Genomic DNA, 27,804 nt, shown 5'->3' on the forward strand with positions numbered 1-27,804 from the left:
TTATATATATATATACACACACACACAGACACACACATTTAGATGTATGTATGTATGTATGTATACACACACAAGCACGTTTTTGCTTTGTTATTGTCAATAGTGCTGTGTGTATATGCGTGTGTTTTTTCTTCTCTTCTATTTTTTTGTACAGCACTTTGTGTTTGCCACTTGCCTGTGTATGAAAAGTGCTACATAAATAAAGTTTGCTTTGACAGATAGATCATTTTTTTGTTTGTTTTTTATACATTTTTTAAAATTATTAAGCGATATAAAATCAAAATAAATAAGAATGGTGATTCGAATGTGAATTGTTTCTCTTCGGCACTCCTTATATTTTACTGCATAATTATTTGTATTTGCATGATCGGGTCGTTATAGACCGAAAGATGCATGTACGGTGGACCTCCTCGCTAGCATGGGAATACTTCGTGGGCTACATCGAGCGGCCTTTGTAGCAGCGGAGTCAAGTGCTAGCGGTGACCGCCAATGGAGACGACATAGGCGGTGCGAGCGGAAGCAGAAGCGGGGATGCCGAGCTGGGCTAACAACAAAGAGAAAAGCTAACCAAAGAAACGTGGAGTCTCCGGGTAAGAAGCCATTTAAACTAGAACTAGCCGGCGTCAGGCTGGATAATCCCTGCACACATAGCAATTCTCTTAGAATAAAACACAACTCACATAATGTCTTTTCATTTGTGACCGTGTCAGAGGCAGACATACATTGTACTGAGGTAGCTAACTATGATGCGTTCAGTTTATCGCAACATCAAGCAAACAATCTGAATATCCCCGTCGTATCAATTCCTAGATATGGTCGAAACTATTTAAAGTGCAAAACGCATAATAAACGCAACATTATTAATATTGCTACTTCGGATAATTTCAACAAACAATCCTCAAAACAGCCCACTACCTATAATATGGGCTTTTTAAACATAAGATCATTATCTTCCAAAACGTTATTAGTTAATGAAGTCATTAGAGACAACAAACTTGACGTCGTTGGTCTCGCCGAGACCTGGCTCAAACCAGACGATTTTTTTGCGCTAAATGAAGCATCTCCTCCTGGATATACCAATACACATGTTGCCAGACCTCTTAAAAGGGGTGGGGGTGTCGCACTAATATACAATGAAAACTATAATCTTACACCTAACCTAAATAATAAATATAACTCGTTTGAGGTGCTCACTTTGAGGTTTGTCACACCGCTGCCTCTCCACCTGGCTGTTATCTACCGCCCCCCTGGGCCCTACTCGGACTTCATCAGTGAATTCTCAGTTTGTTGCCGATCTAGTGACGCACGCCGACAATATAATCATAATGGGGGACTTTAATATCCATATGAATACCCCATCGGACCCTCCATGCGTGGCACTCCAGACTATAATTGATAGCTGTGGTCTTACACAAATAATAAATGAACCCACGCATCGCAACGGTAATACGATAGATCTAGTGCTTGTCAGGGGTGTCACCACCTCTAAAGTTACGATACTCCCGTACACTAAAGTAATGTCCGACCATTACCTTATAAAATTCGAAGTTCTGACTCATTGTCAACAAACTAATAATAATAATAATAACTACTATAGCACCCGCAACATTAATGCTGCCACAACAACGACTCTTACTGACCTACTGCCTTCGGTAATGGCACCATTCCCAAATTATGTGGGCTCAATTGATAACCTCACTAACAACTTTAATGACGCCCTGCGCGACACCATTGATATTGTAGCACCGCTAAAGCTAAAAAGGGCCCCTAAAAGGCGTACCCAATGGTTTACAGAAGAAACTAAAGCCCAGAAATTATCATGTAGAAAGCTGGAACGCAAATGGCGTGCGACTAAACTTGAGGTCTTCCATCAAGCATGGTGTGATAGTTTAATAACTTATAAACGCATGCTTACCTCAGCTAAAGCTAAATATTACTCAAATCTCATCCACCTCAACAAAAATGATCCTAAATTTCTGTTTAGTACAGTAGCATCGCTAACCCAACAAGGGACTTCTCCCAGTAGCTCCACCCACTCAGCAGATGACTTTATGAATTTCTTTAATAAGAAAATTGAAGTCATTAGAAAAGAGATTAAAGACAATGCATCTCAGCTACAACTGGGTTCTATTAACACAAATACGACTGTATATACGACGGACACTGCCCTCCAAAATAGTTTCTCTCTCTTTGATGAAATAACATTGGAGGAATTGTCAAAATGTGTAAATGGGACAAAACAAACAACATGTTTACTTGACCCAATTCCTGGGAAACTTATCAAGGAGCTTTTTGTATTATTAGGTCCATCAGTATTAAATATTATAAACTTATCACTTTCCTCTGGCACTGTTCCCCTAGCATTCAAAAAAGCGGTTATTCATCCTCGAAAATGCTCGAAAAAATTGTAGCACAGCAGCTAAATGAACACTTAGCGTCTAACAATCTCTGTGAACCTTTTCAATCCGGTTTCAGGGCAAATCACTCTACGGAGACAGCCCTCGCAAAAATGACTAATGATCTATTGCTAACGATGGATTCTGATGCTTCATCTATGTTGCTGCTTCTTGATCTTAGCGCCGCTTTCGATACTGTTGATCATAATATTTTATTAGAGCGTATCAAAACGCGTATTGGGATGACAGACTTAGCCTTGTCTTGGTTTAACTCTTATCTTACTGACAGGATGCAGTGTGTCTCCCATAACAATGTGACCTCGGACTATGTTAAGGTAACGTGCGGAGTTCCCCAGGGTTCGGTTCTTGGCCCTGCACTCTTTAGTATTTACATGCTGCCGCTAGGTGACATCATACGCAAATACGGTGTTAGCTTTCACTGTTATGCTGATGACACCCAACTCTACATGCCCCTAAAGCTGACCAACACGCCGGATTGTAGTCAGCTGGAGGCGTGTCTTAATGAAATTAAACAATGGATGTCCGCTAACTTTTTGCAACTCAACGCTAAGAAAACGGAAATGCTGATTATCGGTCCTGCTCAACACCGACATCTATTTAAAAATACCACCTTAACATTTGACAACCAAACAATTAAACAAGGTGACTCTGTAAAAAATCTGGGTATTATCTTCGACCCAACTCTCTCGTTTGAGTCACACATTAAAAGTGTTACTAAAACGGCCTTCTTTCATCTCCGTAATATCGCTAAAATTCGTCCCATTTTGTCCACAAGCGATGCTGAGATCATTATCCATGCGTTCGTTACATCTCGTCTCGATTACTGTAACGTTTTATTTTCGAGCCTCCCTATGTCTAGCATTAAAAGATTACAGATGGTACAAAATGCGGCTGCTAGACTTTGGACAAAAACAAGAAAGTTTGATCATATTACGCCTATACTGGCTCACTTGCACTGGCTTCCTGTGCACCTAAGATGCGACTTTAAGGTTTTACTACTTACGTATAAAATACTACACGGTCAAGCTCCTGCCTATCTTGCCGATTGTATTGTACCATATGTCCCGGCAAGAAATCTGCGTTCAAAGAACTCCGGCTTATTAGTGATTCCCAGAGCCCAAAAAAAGTCTGCGGCTATAGAGCGTTTTCTATTCGGGCTCCAATACTATGGAATGCCCTCCCGGTAAAAGTTAGAGATGCTACCTCAGTAGAAGCATTTAAGTCTCATCTTAAAACTCATTTGTATACTCTAGCCTTTAAATAGACTCCCTTTTTAGACCAGTTGATCTGCCGTTTCTTTTCTTTTCTTTTCTACTCTGCTCCAAACCCGGGGTGGACCGCTAGCCTGTTCATCAGATGGGGACATCTCATCGCTGCTGACCCGTCTCCACTCGGGATGGTTCCTGCTGGCCCCACTATGGACTGGACTCTCGCTGATGTGTTGGACTTTCACAATATTATGTCAGACCCACTCGACATCCATTGCTTTCGCTCTCCCCTAGAGGGGGGGGGTTACCCACATATGCGGTCCTCTCCAAGGTTTCTCATAGTCATTCACATTGACGAGGATGTCATTGTGGCTTGTACAGCCCTTTGAGACACTTGTGATTTAGGGCTATATAAACAAACATTGATTGATGATTGATTGATTTGTAATTAATGTATTACTCACAAACATAAAACTAATTGATTATTATTATATGCATTTGTATTAATCAAATAAAACAATGTTAGATTAAAGGCCTACTGAAAGCCACTACTAGCGACCACGCAGTCTGATAGTTTATATATCAATGATGAAATCTTAACATTGCAACACATGCCAATACGGCCGGGTTAACTTATAAAGTAACATTTTAAATTTCCCGCGAAACTTCCGGTTGAAAACTCCTTTGGAGGATGACATATGCGCGTGACGTAGCCAGTGAAACAGAAGTATGGCTCCCCCATTGAAGCCAATACAAACTAGCTCTGTTTTCATCTCATTGTTCCACAGTATTCTGGACATCTGTGTTGGTGAATCTGTTGCAATTTGTTCATTGCATTATGGAGAAAGAAGCTGAGCAAGCAAAGAAGAAAGTTGTCGGTGCGAAGCGGAGTATTTTGCGAGGGAAGTCAGCAACACAACACAGCCGGCGTTTCATTGTTTACATTCCCGAAAGATGCAGTCAAGATCGAAGAACTCGGACAACAGAGACTCTTACCAGGAGGACTTTGACTTCGATACACAGACGCCTGTAGAGAACTGGGACAACACAGACTCTTACCAGGATTACTTTGATTTGGATACACAGACGCAGTACCGTGAGTACGCAGCTGTGCTTCCAAACATTTGATCGCTTGCCCGTACGTGCGTGTCACGTACGTTACTTTGGTTAAATATATAAGCTTTATGAACCTTGGGTTAGGTGAACGGTCCTTTGGGCTGAGTGAGTGTGTGTGTTGTGCAGGTGTTTGAATTGTATTGGCGGGTTATATGGACGGGAGCTAGTAGCTAGGAGCTAGCATAACAAACACCTAGGTGTTTTTATGCGGGATTAATTTGTGGCATATTAAATATAAGCCTGGTTGTGTTGTGGCTAATAGAGTATATACATGTCTTGTGTTTATTTACTGTTGTAGTCATTCCCAGCTGAATATCAGGTCCCACCCGTGCGCTTCCAAACATTTGATCGCTTGCCCGTACGTGCGTGTCACGTACGTAACTTTGGTTAAAAATATAAGCTTTATGAACCTTGGGTTAGGTCAGGGGCCGGCAACCCGCGGCTCCGGAGCCGCATGCGGCTCTTTGACCACTCTGATGCGGCTCAGCTGCATACTTGCCGACCCTTCCGATTTTCCCAGGAGAATTACGGATCTCAGTGCCTCTCTTATATATCTCCCGGGGCAAATATTCTCCTATTTTCACCCTAACAACTAAATTAAGGGTGTGCCTTGTTGGTACTGCATTTATTATCTTCTATAACCTGTACTAACAGCGTGCCAGCCCGGCCACATGTTGTATGTAGCTTTTACTTTCACACGTAGGAGACAGCAAGGCATACTTGGTCAACAGCCACACAGCTTACACTGACGGTGGGCGTATAAAACAACTTTAACACTGTTACGTTACAAATATGCGCCACACTGTGAACCCACACCAAAAAAGAATGACAAACACATTTCTGGAGAACATCCGCACCGTAACACAACATAAACACAACAGAACGAATACCCAGAATCCCATGCAGCCCTAACTCTCCCGGTCTACACTATACACCCCCGCTACCACCAAACCCCGCCCACCTCAACCGACGCACGGAGGGGGGTGGGGAGAGGGGTTGATGTGTGGGGGGGTTTGGTGGTAGCGGGGGTGCATAATGTAGACCGGGAGAGTTAGGGCTGCATGGGATCCTACGTGTGATCCTACCCAAACAATTTTGTGTTTGAGCCTTCATTTCTAAGAACAAGAATAGACTGTCGAGTTTCAGATGAAAGTTCTCTTTTTCTGGCCATTTTGAGCGTTTAATTGACCCCACAAATGTGATGCTCCAGAAACTCAATCTGCTCAAAGGAAGGTCCGTTTTGTAGCTTCTGTAACGAGCTTAAGTGTTTTCAGATGTGTGAACATGATTGCACAAGGGTTTTCTAATCATCAATTAGCCTTCTGAGCCAATGAGCAAACACATTGTACCATTAGAACACTGGAGTGATAGTTGCTGGAAATGGGCCTCTATACACCTATGTAGATATTGCACCAAAAAGCAGACATTTGCAGCTAGAATAGTCATTTACCACATTAGCAATGTATAGAGTGTATTTCTTTAAAGTTAAGACTAGTTTAAAGTTATCTTCATTGAAAAGTACAGTGCTTTTCCTTCAAAAATAAGGACATTTCCATGTGACCCCAAACTTTTGAACGGTAGTGTATATACTAATTTTAATATCACATTTAAATATGTGATGAACATTAGGCATAAGCCAAAATTAAGGGGAGAAAAAGTTATTTACCAAAAGGTTTCCATTTGCCTTCCCTTGGTAACCTCCACAGAACATGGAGCTGAAGGCCACTCCCAGGAAAGAGGTGTCTATCCTGGGCATGTGAACAACTGCTTCCACCCCGTCTACAACCGCATGTAACGCCTGTAAAGAAAAATACAGTAATAATTAAAAAGGGGAAACATTTATAAATGCTCAATGAAGACCTCACGTCATGGAGCAATAATCCTCCTGCTAATGCTCCCCCTGCTGGACACTTTACTAAATTCACCAGCACATCCATCCATCCATTTTCTACCGCTTGTCCCTTCATGCACAGTGTAATGCTACCATTTCTTTAAAAAGGGCACCCAATTATGAAAAGTGACTTTTTAATGATGTTGTTTTCAGAGCCAGTTTCTGAGCACCAAATGTGAGAAAAAAAGCTATCATCTCCCTCACTTGTCTGCTGCACATTTGAGAGAAGAGGCACTCAAACGCTCGCTTTTGGATTTTTATGACGTCATGAAGGAGACTCCTTCTCCATGGACATGATACTCTGACCGGCCCCTAGCTGGATGAGCCCACTACTTCATGGAGGACAGCTTTGGGACAAAAATACAAATGAAGGCTTTGCTACACATCGTAAACAATTTCCCTTGTGGATCATTAAAGTTTGTCTACGTCTAAGTCTAAAATAAAGACGTCTAATATATGTCTGTCACTACAGGCATGGGAGCTGCATTTGTGATTATTTGGTTTCCCTTCAACTAACCTAGCATTATGTTGCTCTAAAAATGTGTGTAATGTTAGCATGTAGCAAATATAGCTATGTTAGTGTTGCTAACGTTTGTGTCCTTCTGTCCCACACATTGTTGCATTGTTGTATGTGATGTACGACACCTGTTACAGGAATGAATAAACACAGCTCATTAGCATTAAAGCAACAGACAGTTGGCTTTGTAACCATCATGAACCCACCTCCACATTCTGTAAAACAGAGACTTCTAGCTCTTTGGATGCAGCTTCCTCTTTCTCTACTCTTCCTGCTGCATCGTCTACATGGCTGCTCCCCTCATCATCACTGGACAGCACAACTGCAAGGCGTACAGAAAGGCCACTTGAATGGTTGGAATTGCATGAATGTCTAACTTACGTTTGTTTGCTTTTGAACTGAGTCCTTGAAGTAAAAATCTCCAGCAGTGGCTCTTAAACTTCAAAATATTTTTGCTTTGCCCGTTTCACCACTTCTACTACTTCCGCTTACCATCATAGTAAAGCTTCAACATGTGGCCTCTAGTGAAACAGCAATTGAAATTTTAATTGAATTTACTTTTTAGACAGAGAGGTCAAACCTCATTACCTGTATTGTTAGCCACAACTTGCTAGAGGTTTTTTTTATTATTTAAAACACTCAGAAACAAGAAAGACATGTTTTTGTCTCACACAAACAAATTAACGTTAACTTGTTATTATCGTGTAAATTCACTTTGTAAGTATGTTTGCATTTGTATGACTACGTCTTTTATCTTTCTTGTTCATATTTAGATCATTTTAAAAAACTTGGATGTTCCTGCATACCACTAGATGGAGCCTGCGCACCACCATGGCATTTGTACCACACTTTAAAAATCCATAATCTTCTGCATTCTTATCAAATTATACATTTACAACAAAGATACGTGACCAGTCAAAAGTTTAGAGAACCCATCTGATGCCTTACTTTCAACAATTGAATGGTGTTCTCCCCCATGGTCCAAGTAAAACGGGTGTACTCACTGGGTTCCACCAGGCTGGTCTGAGACGTGCTGTCCTGTGAAGACGCGCGGCTGCTTTGACTTCTGATTTCCGAATTAGGATGGACAACCGGGAGAAGACACGGCGTCCCGTCCAACGCCCCCACTGTGAACTGCACGATGTTATCGTCCGGGATGTCGGAATCTTCCCCGGCTTCATTGGAAAATACATGAGTCGAGGGCATCCTTCTACTTCTTCTGTCTTCTCCTGTGAGGCGCAGCACGCTTTCACGGTGGCGTTTGGGGCTGCTTGTGCCGTTGACCCATCCGCTCTTTCTTTTCCTCTTTGGGTTGACATTACCACACCAACACACACGTGACTTTTGCTGTCACCCTAACGTAAATTTGTGGCAGACCTGACGCTCACCTGACACGGTTGTACTTGATTCTTCTCTTCAGTCCCAATGTCCTTGATGGGAGTCGAGGAAAACTCCTCCCCAGCATCCTGAGCAGGGTTCCAGCTCAGTGACAGGCCACAATCTGTAGACAGAACACGGTGAGTGAAACCCTCACCAGAACTGACAACCTGGGTGTCGCAAAGAACATTTTGGTGTCAAGTGGAAAGTAGGGCAGGAAAAACGGCTATGTCAACTCAGATGTCCGTGGCCAGGAAAAGCGAGGAGACAAGAGTATCGCTAAACCTCAAATGAACTCTCGCGCTCACTGTCAAGCACCGTGATGGACGTAAGCAAAACGCTTCTTCCTTCCAAATGTTCCTTCCTTTGCAGCCTTGCAGTCATCCATCATGTTAAGATGGGGAAAATCCTTTCCATCCAACATCTGACATTCATGTCAGTGCAGTAAGTACTCACCTACTACTCTGTAGTCCTTTCCATTTCCATTGGCGAGTACCCCCTCCTCAATGCCTTTGCTTTCTTCCTTGGCCTCAACAGGTTGTAAGCATTTCCTCGTTAGACCGACCCGTAAGCACTTCCTCGGTCGACCCCTGGACACACACAACAGGGAGGAAGAGGAAAAATTAGGATCAGAAATGGAACTGTCCTGGCTGCTCAAAACAATATGGTTATATATATATATATATATATATATATATATATATATATATATATATATATATATATATATATATATATATATTACATATATATATACATATATATATATAATATTATATATAGATACAGTATATATTATATATATAATATTATACTATAGTTATCATTTTATAATAGTATATATATATATATATATATACATACACACACATATATATATATATATTAGAGATGCGCGGATAGGCAATTATTTCATTCGCAACCGCATCACAAAAGTCGTCATCCACCCGCCACCCACCCGAACTAACATTTTATCAAAACCACAACCACCCGCCACCCACTCGTTGTTATATATCTAATATAGACGATGCAAGGCATTAGTGAGGTTAGAAAGGAGACTGATCCAATGCAGCAGACATTCAATGCGTGCCACGCATTAATATCTCTTGGCCACGCATTAGAGGTTAAGAGATATTAATGCGTGATAATATTATTTATCATTATTATAATATTATTGTCAATTCCATTAAGAAAGTGTTGACTATTATTGTTATTTTTTTCCCCTGGTCTTTAGTATTCCATTTTTTAGTTTGTCGCGTACCACGTTTGCTGCTAGCGTTGCCATCTTTTTATTTATTTCTTCTTCTGTTGTGTTGTGGTGTGCTGTGTCACGCCAAATTTCTTCTCCCCCCCCCCCCCCCCCCCCATTTACTTCCGTGGTCATGTTTCCTCTTACGTCATTGACAGCGATGGAAAGCACTTCGGGTTTGACTGCCCGTCGCTGGAAGGATACTTGGTCTTTGACAGCTGCTGGAATCTGAAGAAATCGATTGTTTTTTTTTGTACAGGCGCGAAACAGGACAGTCGCGTGCCGGTTAAGGACCCCCGGCAACTTTGTGATTTTATTGGACGCAGCCCCGGAAGTAAATGGGGGGGGGGGGAGGTTTTTGTAGGGGGAAGAAATTTGGCGTGACAGCTGCAGCAGTGCCTGATGAATAATTGCCTGTTTCAAAGAGTGCTGCTCGTTTTTCGTATGTGGGTAACAACATTTAACTATGTATATATTTCCCAATTGGTTCAACCGCCAACCGCCCGAATCTATTTAAAATCTATTTTTTTCGTCATGCATCCGCCCGACCCGCGGATTATCCGCAGACTCCGCGGTTGTGTCCGCAAACCGTGCATCTCTAATATATATATATATACATACACACATATATATATATATATACACACACACATATATATATATATATATATATATATATATATATATATATATATATATATATATATATATATATATATATATATATATATAAATATATATATATATATCTATATATATAGATATATAGATATATATACACTACCGTTCAAAAGTTTGGGGTCACATGTAAATGTCAGAGGTGGGACCAAGTCATTGCTTTGCAAGTCACAAGTAAGTCTCAAGTCTTTGCCCTAAAGTCTCGAGTCAAGTCCCGAGTCAAGACAGGCAAGTCCCGAGTCAAGTCCAAAGTCAAGACTGGAAAGTCTCAAGTCAAGTCACAAGTCATGCATTTTGAGTTTCGAGTCCTTTCAAGTCCTTTTAACCACAGACTAATATTTTTACACAGATTGTGTATGCTTTTAAAACGTTGTATTTATTTATTAAAACAAGTGCATTTGAAATAGCAGGAAAAAAAATAGTACTGACATTGCAATTCATAATAGTCATTTTAATAGTGTAAACAATTTTAAACATTTAACTCATTCCTTTACAGAATAAACACATTTGCAAAAACAAGTGCAACTGTACTTATTTGTACAAAAGTGTTAACATTGTATGTCTATGGCATATTGCATTGTAACTAGTTCCACAGCAGTTTCTATTCTGTTCTTACCTTATCTCATTGATCTCATCTCATACTGTATGTGTGTTTATGTGTGCGTACACATGAAAAACATAACAAATACATGAACATAACAATGAACAGAGTTGTACTTTTTAGATGTCAGGGCCCTATGCAATATGTACACATATTCTTAATATAGTATACATTTTAACTGACCTTTATTTGACTATGTTTGTCTTTTTGTAGGTGGCTAAAATATGCGGTGCTGCTGACCGCCGTCTAACGTTACGTTATTGTGTGTGATACATTGAGTAACGTAACGTTATGTGTTAGGTACCTCATGCAACCCTGCTTAAAAAAAATCACTTGACAAAAAGTATGAATAAGGTAGCGAACTGCAGTGGACGCAACAGATTGCCGTGTTTGCAATGACGTTATAACCATAGACATCTTATAAGTAGACGCAGCATTGGTTGCTGTGACGCGAGCAATTTGCATCTTGAAGTGGTGATGAGGAGCCGGCGAGCAGCCTAAACTGACAGTTGACAGGTAGAAAACAAAGATGCCGGGCTGGTGTTCAGCGTTTTCCTGCTCAAATGAGCGGACTGTTGAAAATAGGAATCGGGGGATTACTTTTCACAAGTAAGATTTAACATTAATGTACTATTGGTTGTATTTTATGAAAATAACATTACCACAGAGTTGAGAAGGAGCAAAGATCTTCAATATTTGTATGTGAAAATCACAAAGAAATCTTCTGGGGGAGGATGACGCCCCTAAAGGGGTTTGGTTTACAAACTTTCAGCCCCACCTAAAACAAAATTCACCAACCGCCACTGATTATAATGCATTCTCATTTTAGGCAAAATATAAGACAATACTTTCTTAACAGTATAATTGTAACCAGGAATAAGTCTTCAAGTAACAATATTCAAATACTAACATTGTTGGGTAAGACAGCATTTGGTTTTATTCTGAATCCAGTGAAACAGATTGGTGGTTTTAGCTGATATAAAGACTTTCAGGTGTTTATATATGTTTAAGTATTTGGCAGACGCTTTTATCCAAAGCGACATACATAAAAAATACATATATAACAATCACTGTAAACATGATCATTTAAGGGAAGAATGTAATACAAAATATCAATACAAAGTGTCAAGACAGAATAAACTCTCTGCTGCTGCAGCAACAGAGATACAGTATATAAGATATATAGATATCTAATGTATTCATACATTGTTTATGTAGGATATACACATGTATATATAACCTAATCATATTGTTTCTTCAATTTAAAAATAGCTGACCGTTTTTTTCCCCTTTCTCTGGGGATTATATTCCCAGTTTTGATCTCGGACGTCTGGTCACTTATAGCGTATAAGAATATTATATTACTGTTAAGCAAACTATGAATAATAAAACACGCCAAAACATGTGTCCTTTATCATAGCTACACGTATGACAAAAAAGCACGTGAAAATCAGTGGTATTCAGTGAGGTAAGATGAATTAAATGTGCTGACAGTTCATTGCTCCTGCCAAATGAATTGCACTAGTGGAGCGGATCACCACTCCAAGATGGCGGCCCCGCGTCTCGTCTGCGCCTGTAGGCAGTAGCGCTCCATGCTGCGTACCCTTATAAGATGTCTATGGTTATAACGTTAGCAGTGAGTTTACAGCCTCACTGATTTAACTACACAGCAAATAAAAGTCACGTTACTTAGCCAATAAACGTTAGCTTACATTCAAAACTTACCCTTCTTTGTGCATCTTCAAATGTCGAACGAAGTTGGAAGTTGTTACGTCTCCGTCTATAATATTCGAACTGCATGATTTGCATAGGGCTATTCGTTTTTTGTTGACCGAGTCGTAGTTTTAATACCCGAACGAAATTAACTTTGGCATAATTGTTTCTCACTGCCACATTGTTTGACAATTCTTCTTCATTGGTTGTCCTGCAATTTGATTGGATGAGAGCTGTGTGATGAAAACAGCGTATATCTAATTTGATTGGCTGTTGTACTGAGAGCACACCAGCTGACAGGAACAACACGCTGATAGACACAGACGAAGAAAAGGAAAAATACGGAGCGGCGCGCTCCCAAATAACTTTTTAATCTTTGGGTTTTGGGGAAAGTAGCAAGTCATGTCAAGTCAAAAGGCTCAAGTCCAAGTGAAGTCACAAGTCATTGATGTTAAAGTCTAAGTCGAGTTGCAAGTCTCTTTACATTATGTCAAGTCGAGTCCAAAGTCATCAAATTCATGACTCGAGTCTGACTCGAGTCCAAGTCATGTGACTCGAGTCCACACCTCTGGTAAATGTCCTTATTTTTGAAGGAAAAGCACTGTACTTTTCAATGAAGATAACTTTAAACTAGTCTTAACTTTAAATAAATACACTCTATACATTGCTAATGTGGTAAATGACTATTCTAGCTGCAAATGTCTGCTTTTTGGTGCAATATCTACATAGGTGTATAGAGGCCCATTTCCAGCAACTATCACTCCAGTGTTCTAATGGTACAATGTGTTTGCTCATTGGCTCAGAAGGCTAATTGATGATTAGAAAACCCTTGTGCAATCATGTTCACACATCTGAAAACACTTTAGCTCGTTACAGAAGCTACAAAACTGACCTTCCTTTGAGCAGATTGACTTTCTGGAGCATCACATTTGTGGGGTCAATTAAACGCTCAAAATGGCCAGAAAAAGAGAACTTTCATCTGAAACTCGACAGTCTATTCTTGTTCTTAGAAATGAAGGCTATTCCACAAAATTGTTTGGGTGACCCCAAACTTTTGAACGGTAGTATATATATATATGTATATGTATGTATGTATAAATATATATATATATATATATATATATATATATATATATATATATATATATATGTAAATATGTTACACTGAAACATTTTTTAATCGATTTATAATCAGAATAAATACAATTTGCAGTTTGGATGTGAATCGATAGAGCACCCCCACATCTACCGCTGCACAAAACCAAACCAATCGCCGTAAGGCAATACCTTCACGTTCTGCTGTTAAATAAGGTTTTAAAAATGGCGGAGATTTCTTATGTCACGCACCAAAAAGCTCAGTTTTTACACTGAGTTTTGTGTCATGACCCAGCCGCCCTGGAAGCCTATGACAAACAAACAGCACATCGGTGCGGAACACTAGGATGCCCTGCTACCTTTGATGGAGTTTTGTCTCACTCTTCTGGTCACTTTTGGCCGTCTGCGTCTCGCTCTTATCGCTCTTGGTTGGCGTCTGCCTTTGACAGCTGGCGGGCTGCTTCTTGCACGGACTCTTCACGCAGGGGGTTTGGCCTCTTTTGTTACCTTGTTGCTTGCTCAGGTACGCCTTGCCGAGGTTTGTCTTCAGCACATCTTTCAGCTTCAGGCAAGGCCGCCTCCTGCAGGACAAAAGAGAGGGTGGATTATTCAAAGCAAACTTCTGCATAGTGAACACATATAATAAATATCATTGTTAAATATCACTGCTTCCCATACCATTACATTTGTGTGTAAAGTTAATTTCATTTTCATGCAATTTTTTTTATACAGCGCCAGACAATTAAATAATTTAAGGATATGTTTCATACAGAGCTGATATAGACATTGTCCTATTATTAAACTTATTAAATAGCATTTACAATTTGTCATCTGTTCGCCATATTGCGTGCGGAGGAACGATCACTCTCATTAAATGATTGGAGTGTGTGTGTGTGTGTGTGTGTGCGTGTGTGTGTGTGTGTGTGTGTGTGTGTGTGTGTGTGTGTGTGTGTGTGTGTGTGTGTGTGTGTGTGTGTGTGTGTGTGTGTGTGTGTGTGTGTGTGTGTGTGTGTGTGTGTGTCTGTGTCGCCACAGCTGTAAACTAAGGGCAAACACTGCAAATGCAGTAGAGGGTGTAAAAGGGGAAAGGCGGCAATCAGCTGACACAGATAAACCATATGGAGGCTCCTGATAAGCTTGGTCAGAAGACAGAATAAAAAAAACTTGTATCAAAGATCCTCTATATTAGAGAAGCACTCTGCTGTTTTAAAGAACATACTGCAATAATTAAAAAAAAGTTTCTCTATGAGACAGGAGTGCCTTGCTGTTTTGGGGAAAAAGGCTGATCAAAAATCCTTCGACAGTGTTTTGGTGTTTTTGGGAATCTATTTGCTAGTCAAAGATTATGTTTATAACAGCAGCGCTCTGCGGTTTTTAAAGATTTACTACGAAAACAAAAGATCTTCGAGGTAAAGTAACCACATGCAGTCGCATCACAACCCTCAACCTGTGACAACGTCCTCAGTTGGAGGAACATGAGGTGCAGCGCACACTAAGGAGGGTGAACCCGAGGAAAGCTTCTGGACCAGATGGCGTACCTGGACGTGTACTAAAGACCTGCGCAGACCAGCTGGCTGTTGTCTTTACCAAGATTTTCAACCAGTCCTTGTCCCAGTACATCGTCCCACCCTGTCTAAAGGACTCTGTTATTGTCCCACTGCCAAAAAATTGCAGTAAACAGCTTGAATGACTACAGTCCAGTGGCACTTACACCAATCATTATGATGTGCTTTGAAACTCTGGTTCGGGGGAACATGACCTCAAATCTGCCACCTGCATTGGGCTCTCACCAGTTTGTGTACAGGGCCAACAGATCTACAGAGGATGCTATCGCAACAGCCCTCCACACTGCTCTGAGCCACCTAGAGCAGCAGGGGAGCTATGCAAGGCTACTCTTTGTTGATTTTAGCTCTGCATTCAATACCATCCTCCCCCACAGACTAGCGCCCAAACTGACGGGGCTGGGACTGTCTTCCTCCATCTGCCACTGGATCCTGGACTTCCTGACAAATCGCTCTCAGAGGGTGAGAACAGGCTCCCACCTCTCAGCATCAGCACCGGCTCCCCCCCCAAATGGGACTCATTTCTGGGACAGATGAGTCTGCCTACAGAAATGAAGTGGAGCGGCTGATTGGGTGGTGCAGGGAAAACAACCTGGTCCTTAACACCACCAAGACGAAGGAGCTGATCATGGACTTCCGGAAGAAAAAAACGATAAACATCCAACCACTGTACATCAACGTGGACTATGTGGAAAGGGGTCTCTAACTTCAGGTTCCTGGGCATCCAGATCGAGGAAGACCTGTCGTGGAGTGCGAACACCTCAGTGACCATCAAAAAGGCACAGCAGAGACTTTACTTTCTGAGACACGTCAGAAAGAACCACCTGTCACAAAAACTGCTTGTGTCTTTCTATCGCTGCTCAATAGAGAGTGTGCTGACATACTGCATGTGTGTATGGTAATACGCCAGCTGCACAGCGGCAGAGAGAAACGCACTTCAGAGGTTCATAAAAACTGCCATGAAGATCACGGGGCTGCTCTCTCCCCTCCCTAGATGAACTGTACAGTGCCAGGTGCCTCAAAAAGGCGCAAAACATCATAAGGGATCCATCTCACCACGGACATAAACTTTTTGAACTGCTGCCCTCGGGCAGGAGAACAGGACAATAAAATGCCGGACAAAATTTAAGAACACTTTTTACCCGAGAGCAATAGTGTCGCTGAACACAAGGCATAAAAAAGAATGACTGTGCATGTGAGCTGTGTGCTTGGTATTTTATGTATTATTTGTATCTATTTATCTGAGTACCATGTTCTTATGTTTTATGTGTCATTATGAATTTGCACTAAATTAGTTTGCTTGCAATTTTGTTGAAAGAAACACTGGTGTAAGATACTCTATAACAGTATGCTGCCTGATTTTAGGAATATACTGCAAAAAATCGGGTCAAAGATCCTCCATATGACAGAAGTTCTTTGCTCTTTTTAAGACCATTCTGAAAAAAATGCCAGTCAAATATCCTCTGTATGAATGTTTTGCTTCTTTTAGGAATCTACTGCAAAAATGCTAGTCATAGATTCTACATATGACAAGAGTGAACTGCTCTTTCTAAGAACTTTCTGCAAAAACACTAGTCAAAGATCCTCTGTATGAGTGGTTTGCTTTATAGGACTACAGCAAGAAACACTAGTCAAAGATTTTCTATGATGGCACTTAGCCAGATTTTATGCCTTTACTTTAAATAAGCTAGTCAAAGATCGCCCACACGATAGAAGTGCTCTGGTGTTTTAAAGACCTTTCTGCAAAAACACTTGTGAAAGATCCTCTGTAAGAGTGTTTGCTTTTTTGAGGACTGTACTGCAAAAAAGCTAGTAAAATATCCTTCATTTGAAAGGGGCGCACAGCTGTTTTTAAGGACTTACTGCAAAAATTATAGTAAAAATCCTCCATATGACAGGAGAGAACTGCTGTTTTAAAGACCTTACAGTTGAAAAACACGAGTCATATATCCTCTATATCAGTGTTTAGCTGTGTTGTGATTCTACTGATAAAATGCTAGACAAAGATCCTCTATGAAGGCATTTTGCATAATTCTATGACTCTACTTTAAAAATTCTAAGAAATTTCTGCAGACAAAATAACTGGTCAAAAATCCTCTATATGAGAGTGTTTTTGCTGTTTTTAGGAATTTAGTACAAACATGCTAGTCGAAATCCTTTGGTGGCATTTTGCCTGATTTAATGAATGTACCTAAAAAATTATATACAAAGATCTTCCATATGACAGGAGAGAACTGCTGTTTTTAAGGCCTTTCTGTAGAAAAACGCTAGTCAAAGATCCTCTAAATGACAGAAATGCTTTGCTGTTCTGAATGCATCAGTTGGCCAAAACAGAGACGCTAACAAAGAACCGCAATGGCAGACAATGCATGTAGCTGTTGCTGAGAGAGTTTGCATGCTTTGAATATGTGTCATAAATAAATAAATATTAATAAATAAGTTAATGATGCAGAGTTATAAAATATTATTAGAAAATGTGTGATTGTAAAATCTCCTCAGCAAAATGTAAATGTATTGTGTTAATTGTGTTGCAAAGCGGAACGATTGTTGTGATGTTGCGACCCTACGGACTGTAAACAAGGCAGAACATGCAAGAGGGGAGGGTGCTTGAGCACGTTGTCTTCAGCGCCTCGAAAGATTTAAGTGTATTTGCTGATTTGTGCAAAACTTCAAGCAAGTGATTATTAGAACCTCTTTTCGTTACAAGCAGCCAACGAGGTATTGTATTTTTGTAATTGTATTTATTTCCGAGTGTTTATTGATGTAAAATCGAAGTCTGATGTACTGTATTGTACTGTATGTTGTAAGTTCTCACGGCGTGTCGGCGTGGATGGTGTGTACAGCATAGAAGTAGTCAATAAACGCCTGTTTTACAAAAAACAACTTTCCTGTATTGCCGTGTATCGAAAGGAGCTACAATGCAGGTCCTCTGTATTTATAATTAAAGGTATCATGTTTTATCTAAAAGGAGACTGAGGCCAGCAAGAACATGAAGCCTTGCAGCAGAGTGGAGATTGTGGAGCACAACGTTGCAGAGCTAAGGCACTAATATGGTATCACCTTGATCCGCTTGGAACCCTGAGCAGGTACTTTAAAGAGTACCTACTTCTGCTTGTGTAACACATAGATAGCAAGTAGTAGTCAGTCCCATGCAGCGGCTTACCTGGCCACTCCCCATTTAACCAGCGCTGCATGATTGTGATCAAACGGCTGGGACCCCCTTTCAAGCTTCAAGTCCGACACTTTGAGCTTGCAACCGGGAATGGCGGCCCAGGACACCTGTTGATAAACAGACACACACCAAAGAATGAGTGAATAAAAAGGCCGTGGCTAACGATGAAGAGCAATCAGAGTACCACAACCCCTTAAAAGCATGTTTTCTTCTCATGTTACAAGCTTTGTACCTGTCTTTCTAACCTTCCACACTCTGACGAGTGATAAATCATGGGGATTCTGAGTGGATTATCCATCTGAAATTCACAGGTTTCTTGTTACCACGCTGGCTTCGAATTTAGAAGAAAACCAAAAAGAGCCCAAGCTTGTTGTTAACACCGCTGGTGAGTTTCATTGGTTTAACCCTTAGGAGATCCTTGGTGTCGCTCAATCCTGGATTTTCAAGATGTGTTTAATAAATAAAGGTAGAATTTGTCACAGGAATGTTAACAAAATATTTTACAATTGTCTTCCCTCTCCCTTAAAAGTGACACATTTGTCCCTGAGAGACAAAAAAAAAGCCATTTTATTTAAAAATGAATCCTTTCAGACTTCAAGTTTATTTATTTGAAACAGGGACAGTGTTATTATTATGAGCTCATGTTCAACTGTAGCCCCTGGGCAAGCTATAAAATGACAGCAATTAGTAGTAATTATTAACGAATTAATCCTTTATGGTACGTTTTGATTTGAAAGACTGGATTAAATTGTCCACTAGAGGGTAGGGGTGTAACGGTACACAAAAATTTCGGTTCGGTACGTACCTCGGTTTAGAGGTCACGGTTCGGTTCGTTTTCGGTACAGTAAGAAAACAACAAAATATTAATTTTTTTGGTTATTTATTTACCAAATTTGTAAACAATGGATTTATCCTTTTAACATTGGGAACACTATAATAATTCTGCCCACGTTAATCAACATTAAACTGCCTCAAGTTGTTGCTCAGATTAAATAAAATAACAAAACTTTTCTTCTACAAATAAAAAGTGCAACATTAAACAGTTTCAAGTCAACTCATCATGCTTAATTTATTACAGCATTTGGAAAGCCTGTAGTTGATTTTTATTATGTAAATGTTATATTTTTATCAACATGTGATAGCAGAGACCCTGCCATTCAAAACTAGGCTGCTCCATTACTAATGATTAATGTAACTATAGCTTAAAAATAGTACAATAGCAATAGGAGAGACTATTCATCCCTGAACACCATGGAGTTCATGTAGGCTTAATGCACTTACATTATTATATCAACTATCAGACACAGAAACTCTTCATTTAACATAATGTCCTTTTTTGCTGCTTCAACACAGCTCAATCTACACAGAAAAAGGTAAAGTAAAATAACAGACAGACAGGGCTTTGCTGTCCGTAACACACACAAACACACACCGCAAAATGAACTAACATTACGCTAAAAGCTAATTAGCCTTCACCTGAAGGACTGCGAGCGAGCTGAGCTGCCGTTTATATTTCTAGAATGTCAACGGACTTATAGTGATGTTACTAGTAGTTGACTGGGAGGTGTTTATTATAATTTGGGGAGAGTCCGCAGCCTGATGCTTACCTGCTAAACACCTACCTGCTCGACACTGGAGCACTGACTCCATGCGCTCTGAATACGCACTGCTGATTGGCTGTTACCGCTCTGAATACGCTCTGTGTGTAACCAATCAGATGGTTGTGAGGGTGGGACAATGCTGGGTGCTGTGTAGAGTACTGACAGAGACAGAGGCAGAACGAAGCGGAGCAGCTTTTAAGACTTTAGCTTAGGCGGCTACTTAATATGTCCGTGTGGAACCTCGTTCGGTACACCTCCGAACCGAACCGAAACCCCTGTACCGAAACAGTTCAATACAAATACTCCTACCGTTACACCCCTACTAAAGGGCACTACTGTTTCCCATTTAAAGCATTCCGGAAGAGCTTCACACCTAAATGACAAGTGTGTGTATTTACCATCTCTACTGTGTTATTTGTATACTTGAGGCATAAGTTGTTTCAAAATACTTGTTTAAAGCTAAAAGTATATATATATATATATATATATATATATATATATATATATATATATATATATATATATATATATATATATATATATATATATATTTTAGGAATTTAACGATATGAACATTTAATATCACAGTTATTGTCACCAAAATTATCACAGTTAATATTATCATTAGGGTATTGTTGAATGGGCTCAAAAATTAAAAGTAAAGCCATATTATTTCATTTAAGTGTTTAAATATGTTATTTTCTTCTGTTTTGAATTGTAAAAGTTTTTAGAGTTTTTTTCAACAACAAAGAAAATAACGTGTTTTGGGTGCGTCACTTCCTGTTGTCATATTGCCTCAAATATCGACTTATCTCTGTCTAAAAGAGCACAGCCTGTAAGGCAAGGCAAGGCAACTTTATTTGTATAGCACTTTTCATACACAAGGCAGACTCAAAGTGCTTCACAGACAACAAAGTGAAATGAAAGAAAATAAAAGCAAAATTAAAATGCAGACAATAAAAATAAAAACAGTGCGGACGTTAAAAGTTAAAAGATTAAAAGATTTAGCTGAAAGCTAAGGTGAACATAAAAGTTTTCAGTCTAGTTTTAAAAGTAGTCAGAGTTGGGGAAAGTCTGACATCTTCAGGAAGTTTATTCCAGCTATTTGTTGCATAGTGACTGAATGATGCTCTCCCTTGATTGGACTTTACTCTGGGAACCGCTAACAGATTGCTCTCAGAAGATCTTAGTGATCTAGAGGGCTTATATAGTGGGAGCATATCACTGATATACTAGACCATGTAGTGATTTATATGTGAGCAGGAGGATTTTGAAATCAATTCTCTGATGTACAGGGAGCCAATGTAAGGATTTAAGAATTGGTGTAATGTGCTCACATTTTTTGGTCTTTGTTAGAACTCTAGCAGCAGCGTTCTGAACAAGCTGTAGCTGCCTGACAGTTTTTTGGGAAGACCTGCAAGGAGACCATTACAATAGTCTAGCCTACTGGTAATAAAGGCATGTACCGGTACAAGTTTTTCTAAGTCTTGAGTTGACATGAGCCCTCTAAGTCTTGTTACATTTTTTAGGTGATAGTAGGCCGATTTTGTTACTGATTTGATGTGACTGTCGAAATGTAAATCAGAATCTAAAATAACCCCAAGATTTCTGGCTTTATTTGAGGTTTTCAGGGACAGTGATTGAAGGTGTTAGATGACTTTAAACCTTTCTTTTTTTAGCACCAAAAACAATTATCTCAGTTGTATCTTCATTTAGTTGTAGGAAATTTTGGCACATCCAGTGTTTGACTTGCTCAATGCACTGGCACAGAAGATCTATGGGGCGATAGTCATTTGGTGATAGCGCTACATAGATTTGGGTGTCATCGGCAAAGCAATGATGGTCAATGTTATTATTTTGCATGATTTGTCCTAGTGGGAGCATATAGATGTTAAATAAAGTCAGCCCCCAGATTGAACCTTGGGGGACTCCACACGTTACGTTGGTTGCTTCTGATACAAAGTCACCAATGGAAACAAAATAGTTCCTATCTTGTAGATATGACTTGAACCAGCTTAAAACGGTGCCTAATATCCCCACCCAGTTTTCCAACCTGTCCAAAAGTAATTGAGTGGTCGACAGTGTCAAATGCAGCACTGAGGTCCAAAAGCATTAATACTGAAGTTTTGCCAGAGTCTGTGTTTAGACAGATGTCATTTATAACTTTAAGAAGGGCCGTCTCTGTGCTATGAAGAGGTCCAAATCCTGACTGGAAGTTGTTGTGGCAGCCAGTAGAAGCCAAGAAGTGATTTAGTTGTTGGAGGACAACTTTCTCAATTATTTTACTTATGAATGGTAGATTGTAAATTGGTCTGTAGTTGTTGATAACAGAGGCATCTAGGCTCGGCTTTTTTAGAAGAGGTTTAATGACTGCAGTTTTGAAAGCCTTCGGGAAATTGCCCGATTGAATAGAATTATTAACTATTTGCAAGACGTCTGTTGATAGGCAGTCAAAAACATTCTTAAAGAAGTTGGTAGGTAAAACATCAAGGCAGCAGGTGGATGACTTTAGAGCTGTCACCGTTTCCACTAGAGTTTTAGAGTCTATGGCATTAAAGCTTGCCATCATTGCTGTGTTACTTTTGCCTAAATGGGGTGGTGATCCAACTTTTTTACTTGAGATATTGATGACGCGTCTGATGCCTTCAATTTTATCAGTATAAAAGAATGCAAACTGTAGGTTTAATGTGCACAATTGAATATCTTAGTAATGTGTTTATAAATTTAGATTGGGCAATTGTGTTTTTTAACAGGAAAAGAGGTCATGTCTCTTTTATTCATGTTAGCATTAAGGGTAGCTAGCACGAGCTTGCTTCTCCAGTAAATTTAAAGGTCACCGGTGTGTGAGTTTCTTAAAGTATTATCAATCACGGTTTTCCGATCATTTTATTTTAAAATGGTAAGACTAACCGTGGGAAGTTTTACCGGGGTGTATCATTATACCGTTTATTGTGACCCACCCGAGAAATTTTTAAAGAAGTTTTTGGAAAGTGGACATTTTTTGTCCAGAAGAAATTTTGTTGTAAAATATTGACATAAGCAATGCATAAAATTTGCATTCCTCCCAATCATTGACACATCTATAGGGCTGATAATTTATATGTTAATAATAATAACACAAACATACTCTCTGAATTATCCAATCATACTGGCCTTTTGAAGGTTGAAAAGCCTAAAATATAATTACCATTTGTGATGTATATTTCAGGGTGAAGTAGTTTCAGAAATATAAAGTGGGCAAACTATATATATATATTTATTTTTTTTCCACAGTATTTTGTCATTAGTGAGAATTGAGTGACTTTTGAAGGACCTCCTAAGGTTTGAGATGATCTGTTTCTTAGTGAGCATGACACCAGGAAGAGAAAAAACGTTAATCAGGTGATTGATTGTAAACACCATTTCTATATGGTCCAGACTGGAAGGAAAGTTGTATGCCACCAAAGCAGCCCAGGAAGAAGACGTCGAAAAGAGGGTCAACAGTTGAGTGCCACTTACCAACTTGTTTCTGTCGACAGTAAATGGGAAGGTTAAGGCTTTCCGATGGTCCATCATGATTCCCAAAGCAGTAAGGCACAGCAGCAAAGCTGCAACACAAAAACATGTCAGCCATTATACATTAGTGCTTGTCAACTGGCAGCAGGTTAGTTCACTACTAAACTTGGGAGAAACTACACTAGTGTACTCCTGTCCTATAGAGGAGAGGACTTCAACAGAGGGCCCATGGAAGTACTGCAGTGAAACTTTTGGTTGAATAGACATTTTTGACATATTTTTCGCAACTTTAAATGTTGTTCAATAAACATTAACACTGACCCAAAACACTGCAGTGAACGGATAGAGTGGAACCTCGATTTACAAATGCCCTCATTGAACAAACGTTTTGATTTTTGAACTACAGACTGAATAAAAAATGCTTTTGTGTGTGAACCTTGTCTCAGTGTACACATTTTTCATCCACCCATTGTGTGCCTCTCAGCACAGCCATTGTGATGCTGGGCCTATTTAGTCAGCACAACATTGCTGTCATTAGCACCTGCTCTACTTTTTATGCTTTTTAAGTGTTTTTTAAACATTCCTACAACATTTTTGTAGCTTGGCTAGCTCAATAGGAGTCCAAAGAAAGCGATATGTGGTTTGAAACATTCAGGAAGTATCCACAGCGTTGTGGAAAATGCCTTCCCCTCTTTTCTCCGTTGCACACCAAGAACATTAACCAACAAGGTGAAGTATACTTCTTATTTTATTCTTAATATATATAGTGACAAGGCTTTTAAAGAGGAACTGGACTTTTCTTGGAGTTTTGCCTATCATTCACAATCCCTATGTAAGACATGAACAAATATGTTGTTCTTTTTCTTTATGCATTCTAATTCATAAAAAACAGCAAATACGAGGTGGCTAACAATGCAGTTAATGGAGTAAACTATTCAGACCGTAAAGCCCACAAAAAAACACCCCAAACCCGCCAACAACACTCCATTTACATCTTGTGACTTGAATATTGATTAAGTATTAGCAGTATTGTTATTATAAAACACTTCACCCTTTGCCTCTGATGGCTGCTGGTTAGCGCCTTGCATGGCAGCTCCCGCCATCAGTGTGTGAATGTGTGTGTGAATGGGTGAATGTGGAAATACTGTCAAAGCGCTTTGAGTACCTTGAAGGTAGAAAAGCGCTATACAAGTATAACCCATTTATCATTTAATTTATAAGCGCTAACGCAGAAAAACTATTTTTAGCGGTGCCGTGATCACAGAGAGCTGACTAGTTTAAGCTTCTATATTGACACATTGAGCCGATGAGCTGCTACATCACCTCTTAGATGGTGAAATGTAGGGGATTATAAATAATTATGAATAATATATGATTATTTATTTATTTATATTTATTATAAATCATGCATATCACCTGGATAGTACAACGTTGTGGCCATAAATCGAGAAGTTGGTCAACTTTGACATCCAACGGAAATGGCGAGAAAGACAAGAAAAGGAGCACGTTTGCGGCAGTTTTTTTCACCCTTTGTGAGGAATATAATTAATTATTTATCTAAACAGGGATGTATGACCATCATCCCAGTGAGAGCACACATTGTACTGTAAGTGATTGTTTTATTATGTTTGTTGTCTCTCATGTAGTCTGCATAAGTAGTAATCAGCATTGTTGTTGAAAGAAAATGAGAACGTTGTGATGTGTCAATTAAATAATTCTCCGTGGGGCGGTATAGCTCGGTTGGTAGAGCGGCCGTGCCAGCAACTTGAGGGTTGCAGGTTCGATCCCCGCTTCCGCCATCCTCGTCACTGCTGTTGTGTCCTTGGGCAAGACACTTTACCCACCTGCTCCCAGTGCCACCCACACTGGTTTAAATGTAACTTAGATATTGGGTTTCACTATGTAAAGCGCTTTGAGTCACTAGAGAAAAGCGCTATATAAATATAATTCACTTCACTTCACATATGCTTAAAATGAGCAAAATACGTAAATATTACATGTTATTATGAATGTGTCGGTTACTATACTACATATATACTTAAAGATTAAAGATACCAATGATTGTCACACACACACTAGATGTGGTGAAATTTGTCCTCTGCATTTGACCCATCCCCTTGGGGAGCAGTGGGCAGCAGCGGCGCCGCGCCCGGGAATCATTTTGGTGACTTAACCCCCAACTCCAACCCGTGTTGCTGAGTGCCAAGCAGGGAGGTTATGGGTCACATTTTTATACAGCATGCATATAAAAAGTTGATGGAGGTTTTTGGATGTTTTTAGACCGCTTTATAGGCAGAATAGAGCGACCCCCATTGGCTCACTTTTGCTATGTATATACAGTATAAGAGTGTGTGTGCGTGTGTGTGCGTGTGTGTGTGTGTGTCATACATAAGGATTGTGAATGATAGGCAAAATTCTAGAAAAGCACAGTTCCCCTTTAAGGTTTGCATTTGCACATTTTACCTTATCTTAAAAATAAGGAGCAGGAAGAAGAAAAGCTTATATTTAATCATTTCCCATCTCCTTGTCTTTTAACGACAGTCCATCCGCATAATAAATGTAACATGTTTAAATTCAGTTGACTTCCGGTGTCCAAAAACAAAGGCGTACAAAATAATACGCAATAGCTTATTGTTTATAATTAATTACTTATATCTGCCGTTATGTGTTATTATATTATGGCAAGGCCTTTTTTTTACATGGAAATTCAATAAAATGTGAATGCAGATATTTACTTACAATGAAATAAAAATATTAGCGCAGTTATTGGGTTAGAATTGAGTTGAATGGAGGGATGCACACAATAGGCAGGCTAACATGTGTTTAGTTACAATAAAATAAAAATAGTCAAATGTTATGTTTACAAATAGACGAGCAGCCACTTTAACTCTGCCTGCGCTCCTCTTATTACAACAAATGGAAAGGACAGAAGACAAATATTGAAATAAAACGTATGTCGACGCCGTGTAACGATACTTGTGTGACTGAATTCCCACAAAGCGACCAGAAAGTGATTATTTTGATGACCAGAAGGTGATTATTTTGATGACCATAAAGTGATTATTTTGATGACCAGAAAGTGATTATTTTGATGACCACAAAGTGATTATTTTGATGACCAGAAGGTGATTATTTTGCTGAAAAGCCGCTGTTAGCATACATGCTAGCACAACAGACATAGCTAGCATGCGACGCTAGCGCAAGCAAAGATGCAAAGATGGAGAGAAAAGCACAGTCTTACCATGTTCCGGTGCTTTATGTGTGCTTTATACTGCGATGTTGACCTTATGTACAAGTCAGCGCTTACAAATGTACCGCACAATAAAAGGAAAGGAAGACATTAATTCAAGAGGCTGTCCAGATGTCCGTTGCTACTTCCGGGTTTGGCCGGAAATACGTCACACAAAATATTAACCCGAAAAGCTAGATTTACTGTTTTTCTTCAAAACTATTTAAATACAATGTTGACGTTACTATCAAGACAATTGAACTATTTAGAAAATAAAAGTTTTGTTTTTTGAATACTATATATCAGGGGTGTCAAAAATGTAGCCATTTGTGCACCACAACAGTGAAAATGTGAGAAATAAGAGCAAAAAATCGGAATGCCATGTGAAAAAGCTTAATTTTTCAAACAAATATTTCATAATTAAAGTTAATTAGTCATCTATTACTGTGGTCCCCAACCGGGCCGCACAAGAAATAAAAAATTAAAAAATAATATTATTTTCTATTTTTATTAAATCAACATAAAAAACACAAGATATACTTACAATTAGTGCACCAAGCCAAAAAACCTCCCTCCCCCATTTACACTCATTCGCAAAAAAGGGTTGTTTCTTTCTGTTATTAATATTCTGCTTCCTACATTATATATCAATATATATCAATACAGTCTGCAAGGGATACAGTCTGTAAGCACACATGATTGTATTTTTTTATGACAAAAAAACATAAAAAATAAAAATATTGATTAGGAAGAATGGCCGCCCAGATCTGAACCCGAGTGGTGTTTTGTTATTGGACTTCTGTGCCCGTCACAGATTGTCCATATTGAACACCAAGTTGAAACATAAGGGTGTCCATATGTGCACTTGGCACCAGGACACCCT

General features: G+C 39.5%; 1 protein-coding gene across 3 annotated transcripts in view; it reads right to left on the reverse strand.

The window, feature by feature from the left end:
* The window catches only part of LOC133659059 (uncharacterized), a 46,521-nt gene extending 19,422 nt beyond the window's left edge, over window positions 1–27,099 (reverse strand). The window contains exons 1-10 of one of the 3 annotated variants that reach the window (XM_062061730.1): window positions 26,934–27,099; window positions 23,696–23,784; window positions 18,829–18,894; window positions 18,588–18,703; window positions 14,222–14,443; window positions 8,983–9,116; window positions 8,538–8,650; window positions 8,154–8,454; window positions 7,356–7,471; window positions 6,408–6,539 (exon numbers count right to left, since the gene is read on the reverse strand). In XM_062061730.1, coding sequence (XP_061917714.1) covers window positions 6,408–6,539; window positions 7,356–7,471; window positions 8,154–8,454; window positions 8,538–8,650; window positions 8,983–9,116; window positions 14,222–14,443; window positions 18,588–18,703; window positions 18,829–18,894; window positions 23,696–23,752 — 1,257 coding nt within the window. In that variant the 5' untranslated portion in view covers window positions 23,753–23,784; window positions 26,934–27,099. Of the gene's footprint in view, window positions 1–6,407; window positions 6,540–7,355; window positions 7,472–8,153; window positions 8,455–8,537; window positions 8,651–8,982; window positions 9,117–14,221; window positions 14,444–14,683; window positions 14,876–18,587; window positions 18,704–18,828; window positions 18,895–23,695; window positions 23,785–26,933 lie in introns of those variants that run through there. The other 2 variants (XM_062061731.1, XM_062061732.1) reach the window with 2 other exon arrangements.
* Window positions 27,100–27,804: the final 705 nt, after the last annotated feature.

This window comes from Entelurus aequoreus, linkage group LG10 (assembly GCF_033978785.1).
Source record: "Entelurus aequoreus isolate RoL-2023_Sb linkage group LG10, RoL_Eaeq_v1.1, whole genome shotgun sequence".
In the NCBI taxonomy this organism is placed as follows: Eukaryota; Metazoa; Chordata; class Actinopteri; order Syngnathiformes; family Syngnathidae; genus Entelurus; species Entelurus aequoreus.